Source organism: Salmo salar, chromosome ssa09, assembly GCF_905237065.1.
Source record: "Salmo salar chromosome ssa09, Ssal_v3.1, whole genome shotgun sequence".
Lineage (NCBI taxonomy): Eukaryota > Metazoa > Chordata > Actinopteri > Salmoniformes > Salmonidae > Salmo > Salmo salar.
In genome coordinates, this window is record NC_059450.1 from 138,692,611 (window position 1) to 138,706,235 (window position 13,625).

The window sequence follows — 13,625 nt, forward strand, 5'->3', positions numbered from 1 at the left end:
TTAGAATTCAAGGCACACTTAACCAGTATGGCTACCACAGCATTCCGCAGTGATACGCCCTCCCATCTGGTTTGCATTTAGTGGGACTATCATTTGTTTTTCAACTGGACAATGACCCAACACACCTCCAGTCTGTGTAAGGGCTATTTGACCAAGAAGGAGAGTGATGGAGTGCTGCATCAGATGACCTGGCCTCAACAATCAACCGACCTCAACCCAATTGAGATGGTTTGGGATGAGTTGGACTGCAGAGTGAAGGAAAAGCAGCCAACAAGTACTGGGAACTCCTTCAAGACTGTTGGGAAAACATTCCAGGTGAAGCTGGTTGAGAGAATGCCAAGAGTGTGCAAAGCTGTCATCAAGGCCAAGGGTGGCTACTTTGAAGAATATATTTTGATTTGTTTAACACTTTTTTGGTTACTACATGATACCGTATGTGTAGAAAATAGTAAAATAAAGAAAAACCGTCGAATGAGTAGGTGTCCAAACCTTTGACTGGTGCTGTACATTTGCAAACATTTCTAAAAACCTGTTTTGCTTTGTCATTAATGGGGTATTTTTATTAAATCAATTTTAGAATAAGGTTGTAAGGTAACAAAATGTGGAACAAGTGAAGGGCTCTGAAATACACTGCTCAAAAAAATTAAGGGAACACTTAAACAACACAATGTAACTCCAAGTCAATCACACTTCTGTGAAATCAAACTGTCCACTTAGGAAGCAACACTGATTGACAATACATTTCACATGCTGTTGTGCAAATGGAATAGACAACAGATGGAAATTATAGGCAATTAGCAAGACACCCCCAATAAAGGAGTGGTTCTACAGGTGGGGACCACAGACCACTTCTCAGTTCCTATACTTCCTGGCTGATGTTTTGGTCACTTTTGAATGCTGGCGGTGCTTTCACTCTAGTGGTAGAATGAGACGGAGTCTACAACCCACACAAGTGGCTCAGGTAGTGCAGCTCATCCAGGATGGCACATCAATGCGAGCTGTGTCAAGAAGGTTTGCTGTGTCTGTCAGCGTAGTGTCCAGAGCATGGAGGCGCTACCAGGAGACAGGCCAGTACATCAGGAGACGTGGAGGAGGCCGTAGGAGGGCAACAACCCAGCAGCAGGACCGCTACCTCCGCCTTTGTGCAAGGAGGAGCAGGAGAAGCACTGCCAGATCCCTGCAAAATGACCTCCAGCAGGCCACAAATGTGCATGTGTCTGCTCAAACGGTCAGAAACAGACTCCATGAGGGTGGTATGAGGGCCCGACGTCCACAGGTGGGGGTTGTGCTTACAGCCCAACACCGTGCAGGACGTTTGGCATTTGCCAGAGAACACCAAGATTGGCAAATTCGTCACTGGCGCCCTATGCTCTTCACAGATGAAAGCAGGTTCACACTGAGCACGTGACAGACGTGACAGAGTCTGGAGACGCCGTGGAGAACGTTCTGCTGCCTGCAACATCCTCCAGCATGACCGGTTTGGTGGTGGGTCAGTCATGGTGTGGGGTGGCATTTCTTTGGGGGGCCGCACAGCCCTCCATGTGCTCGCCAGAGGTAGCCTGACTGCCATTAGGTACCGAGATGAGATCCTCAGACCCCTTGTGAGACCATATGCTGGTGCGGTTGGCCCTGGGTTCCTCCTAATGCAAGACAATGCTAGACCTCATGTGGCTGGAGTGTGTCAGCAGTTCCTGCAAGAGGAAGGCATTGATGCTATGGACTGGCCTGCCCGTTCCCCAGACCTGAATCCAATTGAGCACATCTGGGACATCATGTCTCGCTCCATCCACCAACGCCACGTTGCACACCACAGACTGTCCAGGAGTTGGCGGATGCTTTAGTCCAGGTCTGGAAGGAGATCCCTCAGGAGACCATCAGCCACCTCATCAGGAGCATGCCCAGGCGTTGTAGGGAGGTCATACAGGCACGTGGAGGCCACACACTACTGAGCCTCATTTTGACTTGTTTTAAGGACATTACATCAAAGTTGGATCAGCCTGTAGTGTGGTTTTCCACATTAATTTTGAGTGTGACTCCAAATCCAGACCTCCATGGGTTGATAAATTGGATTTCCATTGATTATTTTTGTGTGATTTTGTTGTCAGCACATTCAACTATGTAAAGAAAAAAGTATTTAATAAGATTATTTCTTTCATTCAGATCTAGGATGTGTTGTTTAAGTGTTCCCTTTATTTTTTTGAGCAGTGTACTTTCTGAATGCACTGTATATCCGGAAAGTTTGCAATGGTCTACTACTATAGTCTCAACAGCAACCCCTATATTTAAGGACATATATTTACTGTCGTCCTCTAGCTCAATTCACTTCACCAAAGAGGAAGAGGCGAAGACTTCACCACATAATTTTCAAATCATCTTTGACTTTAATGATGGTAAATAAAAAATAAAAAAAATTATATGATGTAGCTCAGGGGAGAGTGAACAGATTACCAATCAGATATCTTGTAATAGCATACCAAACATCAGGAACACCTCCCTAATATTGAGTTGCTACACATTGGAGCATGCACTTCCAGTAATGTTATGTGAATAATGATTGGTTTTTACATAGATCATTTGTTTTCTTCTATGCTTCAAACCACAACTTGCAACCTCACTTGGGCAGCTCGTGCTGCAAAGCAACAACTAGACGAAAGTCGAGTGTAATCGAAGGAGGTGCATCTAGCACACCCGAAAGTCGGACACTTACAGTATATGGTTTTCCAACAGCAAGGCTAGATCAATATGGCAGTTTTGCCATTGTTTAAAAAAAGTTGTTCTTTATCATGTTGAAATAAACGTGTTCCAAACCCCATAGCACACACTCACAAACTGAAATCATACTTGTGTAGATTGTACAATCAATCAGTGAAAGAGAGCATCAAATATCACATACATTTGTATGTATCCAACATATAAATGAATCGCAGAAAAAAGTTGGTTCTTGTTTGTCATGTCTTTGGTCACGTTCGCGTGGGTCAAACAAAAACATCCTTATGATAGGATGAAGTTGGGATAGAGAAACTTGCAGTCAAGGGCTTCCAAAAATTTCAAAAGACACACCCTCTCCCCTCAGCCCTCAAATTAAGTGGACACTTCTGATGACGTCTGACAAGTTGACACTTGCAGGGAGAGGGAAGAATTAATTATTTTTAAAATGGGCCGCTCTTGCCCGGAAATGTGTCAGTTGTCCGTCCCATGGTTGTGTTTTCAGTCATAATGGAACCACCATTAGTTGTTGTGTGTGCTTTATATGTGCTTACAGTCAATTATGATTGCATTTCATATCTTGGCTAGAAGACAACGCATCCGCAGACATCGAATATTAGCTATCCGACCATATCAGGTAAATCAAAAATTACGATGTATAAGTGTGATGTCAGGGAAAGTTGTAAGCGCAAGCTAATATTTTCAAAGGCAAACCAAACAAAAACATAATTACTTTTATGAGATGTGTTTGAGCCGTCATGTGCATTGGTAGCACCATTGTTTTTACTTATTTACATTTGTTTTTACTTACACTTGTATGTTGACTTCTCCATATCAATGTTTATTTTAAGTTTTTGTGGACTTTTCTTAGTGGATGTACAATCATTGCGAATTGAATTGTGGCGCAGCGGTCTAAGGCACTGCATCTCAGTGCTAGAGGCATCCCTACAGACCCTGGTTCGTTTCCAGCTGTGATTGGGAGTCCCATAGGGTGGCGCACAATTGGCCCAGTGTCGTCTGGGTTAGGCTGGTGTAGGCCGCCATTATAAATATGAATTTGTTCTTAACTGACTTGCCTACTTAAATAAAAATTGGGTGTTTCAGGCCCTGGAGGGAACATAATTGAACACTTAAACCCTACCAAAAAAGGCAAGGGTAAGTGGGGAGGTTATGTATTTTATGTGTTTAAAACGCAGCCAGAACTTCATGACATTTGATCACATGATTTTTGTAAAAACATGTAGGCGCAAGTCGTATAATTGTTCAACCTAATGCAACACACTGAAAGACGGTGACCTATGCTAGTGACTGACTTGAGAAAATTGATCGACTCGAACAAGCCCAACGGCATTCACGAAATGAAGTCATGGGCGTTGATTGGGCAGGCCGAATGTTTCCTCTATGCCACTGGCTAGCTAGTTAGCTTACTAGGGGAGGCAGCCTTCGTGGATTTGCATTACACTTCAATGGATGACCGGCACGATGGACGGGTGTCTGAGGGATGTTTGAAGCATGTAGACGAGAGTCGGCCCGGTCCACCGAACACATGGGTAGAAGATGATCAACACCAGTACGAGGACGCGCAGACGGAGAAAACGGGTCCGAATGTCCCTCCATAATCTATTAGCAACAAACTTTTGAGCATTCACTAGCCATCTTGCTGCTAGGTGACTAGCTAGCTATTATATCAAACATGAACTAGCTCGTTGGCCAATTATGGGCTTTTTTGAGAACGTTGTTAGGGAGTGTCTTGTTCGTGCTTAGTTAGCTAACAGTAGCTAAAGATTGGTAAGGTTAGTGAACGTTGGCTAGTCGTTAGCTAGCTAACGCGACATGATTCGCGGGACATTGACCTTGTTCACTGGCTAATAACCAGCCAGCTAGTTAACTAGCTACTCAGTTAGCAGCAGTGCCAGCCAGAAATTCCTTTAGGATATGTACCAGCCAACAAGTACGATGTAATTACGTGAAACTAACGTTAGTCAGCTGAGTGGCACTTTTGCAAACGTTATCCTTTGTGAATGTAGCTATCTCAACACGTACCGGCTTCTCTGGAATGTTCCGCTAAACGTTTGCTAGTTAACTATTAACTAGTTACGGTACACAACGTATACTTTTTTTCCCGGTCCGCCAGAAATGGTTTATTTCTGTAATTGTAATAGTTATGGTCTGAGTGTTGACATAAATAGTAATCGTTAGCTAGCGAAAAGCTATCGTTATTTTTGGGCCTGTTGCTCGTGTCACTAACTCGAGTCTACTTTGGCATAGCCAGCAGATTTGACCCACCTGCTTACAGCTGTACTAGGGTCAGAAAGGATTCCTCTGTATATTAAGACACCAAGGAGCCGGCAAAAGATATGGCTCAGAAAACGTACCTCAAACCAGGGATGAGAAATACGTTTTACATAGTTGTCCCATTATCCCTAAAATTACACAGAGAAGGTTGAACGGCTGCTAGTTTTTTGCAGTCATTTAATCTTGTTGGAGTAACAGTTGGGATAATGGGACAATTTGGCGTACAAGGCATTTTTCATCCTGAATTGAGGTACGTTTTCTGAGCCATATCTTGTGCCGGCTCCTTGGTGTCTAATTATACACAGAAATGTTGTCCGACCTTAGTACAGCTGTAAGCAAGTGGGTCGGATCTGCTGGCTAGCATTGGCAATGACATGTATCTAGTTATGTGAGAGGGCCTTACTGTCTCTTTCGAATGTATTCACGTTTAAAGTTTAAAATGAACACCATTTCGATATCAGATTTTGCATTGTCTGCAGGAAATATGGCAGGCGCATCAGAGTTTATCCATATGACTTCATTGGATAGCCTGTATCGTTATGGACAGAAGAAACAGGCGTGTATTCAGTTGCGTGATGCTAGTTAAACAAATCTAGGCCTACTCTATGCAATACACTGTGTGTGATTGTAGTTTTCTTGTCATGTCATCAGGTAATGGAAAAATAAATGAAACCCCAGTGGAGCGAGAGGACACCCCTTCTGCCCCTATTCCTGTGGCTGCCCTTCATTACTCGAGCAGCAGGCAACTTGAAACTTCTAACTTGAAACCAAAACCTCCTGGGAAGCTCCTCGCCATTCACATAAAAGGCAGTAGCAATAGCCATTTTAAGAACAGAATGAACTGCAAAAATGACACGCCTTCAGAGTTGAAAACACGTGATAGCAAGAGCAAGTCCATTACTTTACCAAATGGCGTTGTGCTCCTCAACCCTGGTCTGTATGCTAACGGCTACCCCAGCAAGCCTGGACCAGACAGTGGTGGCAGTGGTTCTGAGAGTGGATACATCACTCCCAAGAAACGCTGGGCTCAACGGAGTGCAATGGCTGAGGAGAGTGTGACTGCTGGGCAGGAGAAGGCTGTTCTACAGGCAGTTATGGTCCCTAACAAACATGAGACGGAGCCTCACACTCCAGAGGCTGCCAAAACAGCTGCAGGCTCTCTGTCTCCCACCTCCATCAAAGGTGTCTCACCTGTGGCACAGGCCCCTGTGGATCAGGTTGTTGAACTACAGTGTAGGACCTCTGAGGAAAAGGCTGCAGCAGGCTCTGTTAAAAAGCTTGAAGACAGGCTGGGCAAAGCCAAGCTTACCTCCAATAAAGAGGACTCATGGACCCTCTTTAAACCACCCCCTGTCTTTCCTGTGGACAATAGTAGTGCCAAGACAGTGCCCAAGATTAGTTATGCAAGTAAAGTGAAAGAGAATCTAAACAAAGCAGCAGTCCAAGCTGCAGGTGACTCCTTACCTCCCCAGTCCCAGGTGCCCACCAGACTCTCCCAAGTCCCCATGTCTGCTGTCAAAACCATCACCTCCCCTAGCTTCACCAATGGACCCCTATCTGGAGAGGGGAATAGCTGCCCCCTCCCTGCGCCCCTTTTTACCTCTACTGTTTTCACTGCCCCAATGCCTGTCTCCCTTGCCCGCAAGTGGGAGAGTGAAGCATCCTTGTCCAGCAACGGCACTGATATGTCAGGCACCCCCTCCATGACTACTAGAGAACTGAGAAAGGCCAGTCTTCTTGTTTATCCCCTGGGCACTTCAAATATGCAACCCGCCCTCTCCAGCGCATGCCATGTGGACTCACTTGCCGCTAAGACAAATCCCAAAGCTCTGGTGGACATTTTCCAGAACCAGTGGGGACTGTCGTTCATCAACGAGCCCAGTGGAGGGCCTGGGGTGGGGCCGGCAGTAGTGGGTCAGCCAGCCCGGAAAGGCCAGATCGTGGAGATCACCTTTCAGGGAGGCGGCCCTGCAGCTTTGCCTCTACAAGTCTCTGCTACCTCCACTCTGAGAACCGACAAACCCCTCTTCCCAAAGGCGTACGAGCAGGACAGACTGACTATCTCCCAAGCCCCTAGCAGTGTTGGGAAATCAGGCCCTCCCTTGGCTCCTGGCCCTGATGCTGGGCTGGGAGGCCAAGCCCCTGGCCCAGACCCTCTGAGGGGTGAGGCTGGGAGTAGAGGTGCCATAATGTCCTCTTTTAAGCACCCTGGTACTGAGCTGCCTCTTGCCTCCCCTGCTCAACCTGTGTCTGTTCTGGCCAAGGAGCCCAGCCACCCCAAGGGTTGCGACCCAGGATCTTGCTGGGGGGCGTTTGATCTAAAAGCTGCTGTTATTTATCACACTAAAGGTAGGTAGCTGTTCCATTCAACGTTCATTCACAAAGTTAAATAATTGACCTGCTATGGCTGGTCTTTAGAACAGAAAGAGAATGGTGCATGTAATACTACTGTATTATGAATCTCACACTACTAAACGCGTTTTTATATTTTTACAGAAATTGAATATATTCAGAATTTACAAAAACAAGGTAAGTTAGATTGTAGAGAACCCGAAAAGCCTCATCTTTTATATTGGTATAGTATGTCTTGGCTAAGCAAATCTGACGTGTCCTACTTCCCTCCCTCTAGATTCAAAAGGAGTTGTGTTCTATGATCAGTCCAAGGATGGGCCTGTTCAGTTAAGTCATGACTGAGCGCTACACCCTCTCCTGGCTGCTGCCTCATGAAACGGTGCCCTGGAGGAACTGCTCCCTCTCCTATCTTAGATTCATGTTGCAGGACTCCTTTGATGTGAGCGGCTTGTGCCGTAGAAGGGACACAGTACAGCAGCACCACAGACAGACCACACTGAGCCTCTTACAGGGATGCTGTCATTCGGGAGATTACGGGATGGTTGAACAATAGGGGAACAAGCTTTTTGACGGGAAACGTGTCCACACGAGTGACTCCTACATTTCTCCCTCAATTTCCATGTTCAGAGACAGGCTTGTAGAGGACATAATGTGGGATAATCAGTCACCATCTCTGCATTCCCGCCCCATCTTTGGAATCACAGGATACTGGAGAGAGATGGCCCCTCCTCTCTTAGCCTGTCATGGAAGACAGGAATTCAGAATGTTCACATTTGAACTGTAAGGTATCACAGATGCCTAATTTTGTATTCAGACCGAAACAAATGGGAAAGACTTGGAACATTTTAGAATGGTTGCCTTCTAGATGTGAAAACAGTGTGGAAAGATGGGGTTTTCTGCTCAAATTGTAGTTTAGATGAAACCAAATATCATGGAGAGGCTTTTGTAAGCCCATATAAAACAAATGTTTTAATTTTGGATTATGGAGGGGTTGGTTTCCATGTTAACTGAATTACACTAATTAGAAATCCCAGGTCATTGGGTGGACAGATGGATGGAACTTATTTGTGTTCAAGGTTCAAATCATGAGAACATGCATCCCTCTCCCATCGAGGCCTAGTCTGTTTGGTGTTTTTGTTGTGTCTCAAGGTACAGTCTCAAGTCTTTAGGCTCGGTTAATACCAGACTCTTTTTTTCTTTTTTTACCAACACTGCACAGAGGCTATACCCTTTTCCCTTATCTTTTCATGTTCTGTTAATCAACCAGTTTATAATTACAGTTGATGCTTTACATGCTACCTCTACTTACCATCTCAATGCTCAAATGAATGCCCTATATTTGCATACCTTTTTCTTTTAAGATTTTGTTTTTAAAAGTTCTGGGAAGTCTTTTCTCTCATTGGTTTTTGCACAGAATAGGCACTTAGGCCGTGTTCACTTTTTTACTGTAGTAATGCTTTAGAATGAGAGATTCATGCAGGGCAGTATTTTATACAGAAATATGCAAATGTTCATGTTACAAGTCTCCTATTGACATCAATGCAGGATTTAGCTGAAACTTAGGACTGACATCTCAAGCCTGTTTCACCTCCAGAGGAGTATTGTTCAATTCATAAGGAAAGGAATTCTTGGCCTCTTTGACCAGGTTAGGCTGCTCCTTTCTGAGACTGTTAGAAGATTTTTTTTCTCTCCCGAGACCCCATACGTGAATTTAATTAGCTTACATTGACTGATCAGCACTTTAAATCTATAGAATTAAAGCATAAAATGTATTGAGTAACAAAATTTAAGTGTCTATTTATCCCAGCTAACTCTTTGGCTCCTAACAATCACTGCAATTTTTAAGTAGGACAGTCTGTTTATGACCTAATATAGTTATTGCCGAAAGTTGTTTGGCAATATTGATCATTAACGTGGCCAAACTAAGCCAGGGGACATCTTTTGAACATTCTGTTTGTCAGGGTTAATGAGAAAATAAGTCTTTATTTTGATAATGGCTAATTTATGGCACCTTAATTCCTTTTTTTTGTCCCTCTTAATTGCAATTAAAATATTGGAAAACAATCAAATATCTCTAACAGTTGCATTGGGCACTAAAATAATACTACAGTGTATTTAAAAGACATCAGCGACCGGCATATTAGAACATACTGAAAAACCCAGTTCAAGGACCGCTGTCTTCTGTTATGACAGACAAATAGCCTGTGTGTATGTATGTGTGTGCGCGTGCGTGCGTGTGTGCGCATGCATGCATGATGTGTATCTTCACAAACACGGTCAAGGGTCAACACAAAATACAGGGTGCTTTTTATAACAAGAACATTGGAATTGCATCTGCTTAGTCAAGTATGTCTCTGCCTGCAAGTTGTGCCATGTCTCAACTGTTCATGCTGTCTTGTATTAAGTTATGTTAGTTTGTTCCTCACTTTTCTTTTCCTGCTGTAGTTATGGTAAGAATTTTAACAATCTATTAAAAATTACAGCTCATTTGCTGAAAGTACCTGTATCCTTATGTTATTTAAATGACTTACAGCAGCACACTCAATTAAATCTTTAACTGTCCCTTAAATTAAATCAGTCCGAATCATTCATTTCCATATATTAGTGGTTGTTTGTCAAGTCTGAGGTTTGAATGGATCAAGAGACATACACAGCCAGAAATGTATAGAATAATACTAGTGGACCTAATAGATTCTACACATGCTGTGAGTGCGCGCCTACAGTTGCTAGACAAGGAGGTGGTATATGTGTTTTGAGTCATTGCTCAACACCCCCCTTTACCAATATAATGAGTGTATCTGAGCAGAAAGAGGACAGACATGTCTGAAAAGAGAGATGTGTGCAGTATGTTGACTCAATATAGAGATGAGGTACTACCTCTTTAACCTGTCACTTGAATGCAAAATGTGATGCTTTATTTTCTTGTTTCCTCTTGCTGTCGGTGTCTCCTGTCTCCTGGAGACTAACATGCTGGAAATTGTAGAACTTAACAGGAGATGAAAACAAGGGAAATAATTTGTTCCACATTTGTATTAATAAAACCTTGTGGAAATTATTTGTATGCAGTCAGACATTCTTTTGGTAAGGAAGTGAAATATCAGATCAACATCAGAGATGCGACAATGACCAGACAAAAATAGACCGATTTTATTATGCTATACACAACATTACATATCTGACAATAGAAAAATATATCCACAGCATTCAAAATGTTTTTTTTTACTGGTCGATCAATAACAGAAAACAAAGAAATAAAAACAATCAATATAGTAGTCAAACAGGCTACATAAAATAGTGAGATGTGAAACATGCAGTGGCAACCTGTCATTCAGGGGCCGAGCCCCACCTGTTTTGCATGTTATTTGGTATTTATACGTGTCACATATAAGTTCACAAACAATGATAAAATAAATAATACAATCATTGAGTTAATACAGCAGCAAACAATCTCTTTTTTGCTTTCTTGAGTAAGGCAGCTCCAAAATGCAGATGTTTTAGCCTAGCTCAGTGCTTTCTGTGGTGGTGGGGCAGCCAGCGGAAAATACGGAGCGTAGTAGTTGGTAATGTTCTCTAGTTGCGCCGTGATTGACTCCAGTGTTCTGTCACTCATGGGGACACTACGTCACCGCAAAATCTAAGGGTAGAGCTCGAAAATTCAAGGCTCCGGGAGCTGTTATAGAGTTACATTAGACGTGCCCATCCATGAAGGCTCAAGGTCACTTGCCACAGATAAAATGACGTCAGATCACATTATATCTACAGTAGCTTTGATTGGACTGATCATGTCAGCATCATACTTTCAAAATCTTAGCTAGCAAGCTAGCAGTCATCATCATGAATCAAGTCGACAATCTACTGGTAAATCCTTTTCATATGAAGAGAAATAATTAAAGATAAATTATAGATAAAACGTATCGGTGCTCATTGGCCAATGGACCTGTATCCTTTACACAACAAGTTGGAAAATGCAAATTCAACAATGAGTGGTTTGGAAGGAATCAGTGGCTAACTGCAAGTACTGCAAAGCAATCACTAGCCTGCTATTCAGTGGAGTGGGTGTGTGGTCCCAAGTCTGGGTTCAAGGGTCTCTTTTCCAAGCTTAAAAGGATAAACATTAAACATTGGCCATGCTGTCAAGCCGCACTCAAAACAACTGGAAGCTCGGAGTTGGGAAATCTGACTACAGGGAGTTCAAGACAACTGGGAACTCTGAAAAAAATTAGCTCTGACTGGGAAAATACATTTTGAACGGTCATCCAACTCCGGAATTGCAAGTCGGGAACCCATGCCTCTTTCTAGTACATGCTAAACATATTTCATGTAGTCCTCATTATATCCTGTTTTAGAGAAATGTGTTCATCGAATATTGTGAGAGCTTTCATTGTCTGCTTATTTTCCCCGTTTATTTATCCTACGGTTCTGACTTGGTGTACAGGGAGAATATTGTAAGAACGGACCATGTTCTGAATTCTGTAGCTGTACATTTCAAAAGTGCTGAGCAAATAGTCATATTGACTACTTCCGTCCTAGCTCGCTCATTAATGTCTTACGGATTGCCTCCCATCCGCTCATTGTTCCGATCATCGTTCCCTTATATCTGAGGCTGGTAACTTATCCTCTGCAGCAGAGGTAACTCAGGGTCTTCCATTCCTGTGGTCTTTCATGAGAGCCAGTTTCATCATTGCGCTTGATGGTTTTTGCAACTGCACTTGAAGAAACTTTCAAAGTTCTTGACATTTTCTTTATTGACTGACCTTGTCCCGGTGAAACTGGAGGGCACACAATTCAAATAAATAATCATAAATATTATGGATTTTAAACATTTAGGTACATATAAGTGTCTTATATTGGCTGAAAGCTTTTATTCTTGTTAATCTACCTGCACTGTCTGATTTACAGTAGCTATTACAGCGAAAACATGCCATGCGATTGTTTGAGGACGGCGCCCCACATCAAAATAGTTTTCCACCGGCACAGGTTTCATACATTCACATATAATGATGAAATATTCACTTACTTTTTGAAAATCTTCCTCTGATTTGTCATCCAAAGGGTCCCAGCTATAACATGTAGTGTCATTTTGTTAGATAAATCCTTCTTTATATCCCAAAAAGTCAGTTTAGTTGGCGCCATCGATTTGAGTAATCCACTCGTTCAACTTGCAGAGAAAGGAATCCATAAATATACCCCTAAACTTTGTTTCAACAAGTCATAATACTTTTCTATTTACTCCTCAGATACCCTAAAATGTAATCAAACTATAATACTTCTTTCAGAAAGTTCAATAGGAAACCGATTTTAGCAGGCGCATAATTTCTTCAAGGCGCGCTCAAACACAAATTTCCAAGACTGTGTCCTTCTACTTAAACTGTTATTTCTTATTCATTTTGAAGTTACAAGCCTGAAACCTTGAACATAGACTGCTGACACCCTGTGGAAGCCATAGGAACTACATTCAGGGAGCTAATTTACAATATGACCTTTCTCTTGCATTTGTAAGAGGATGGTCTCTCAACAAACAAAAATTCCGGTTGGTTTTTCTTTGGATTTTCTCCTACCATATCAATTGTGTTATATTCTCCTAAATTTTTTAAACATTTCTACAAACTTCAAAGTGTTTTCTTTCCAGTGGTACCAATCATATGCATATCCTGGCTTCAGGGCCTGAGCTACAGGCAGTTTACTTTGGGCACATCATTCAGACAGGAAATGGAGAAAAAGGGGCCTATACCTAAGAAGTTAAGAGGTTTTTATGGAAGGAGGAGAGATGACAAGCAACACATTCGGTTTACCGTTTTATCTGTGGATTAATTGTTGGAGTTGAGGACCTTGTGCATTTCAGGTAAAATAACAACCCAATGTTTATATGCCAGGACAAATTAGCTAGCAACAGTAAGCTAGCTAGCTAAATTGCCATAAATGTTTAATACTTTTTGACCTGTCCCCAAACTAATATAATTGGTTCAGAGTTTGTTTTGATATTTCAACCTGCGTGTCCTGATCGCTTCTGGTGTGAGTGAACAAAATCAAGTCGGAGCTAGTTTTTTTCAGAGTTCCCAGAGTCTGAGATTTCCCAGTTCCGAGTTTCCAGTTGTTTTGGACATGGCAGAAGTCATGCTGGATTGACAACATGGCCAATGTATTCAATATATTCTGGCCTACGGTGTTGTGTGTGAATGTTTATCCTTTTAAGCTTGGAAAAGAGACCCTTAAACCCAGACTTGGACCACACACCCTTTCCACCGTATAGCAGGGGAAGCAAAATAGTGATT

The 13,625-nt window shown here is 42.6% G+C and overlaps 1 protein-coding gene across 2 annotated transcripts; it reads left to right on the top strand.

The window, feature by feature from the left end:
- Positions 1–4,041: 4,041 nt before the first annotated feature.
- Positions 4,042–9,853, top strand: nufip2 (nuclear FMR1 interacting protein 2). Of its 2 annotated transcripts, none has more exons than XM_014214969.2 (4): positions 4,042–4,305; positions 5,653–7,350; positions 7,498–7,530; positions 7,631–9,853. In XM_014214969.2, exons 1-4 carry the CDS (start codon positions 4,173–4,175, stop codon positions 7,693–7,695), a joined length of 1,929 nt encoding a protein of 642 aa, XP_014070444.1. In that variant the 5' UTR covers positions 4,042–4,172; the 3' UTR covers positions 7,696–9,853. The 2 variants fall into 2 exon arrangements, with proteins under 2 accessions (XP_014070444.1, XP_014070445.1); XM_014214970.2 differs by having other exon boundaries at positions 4,079–4,373.
- Positions 9,854–13,625: the final 3,772 nt, after the last annotated feature.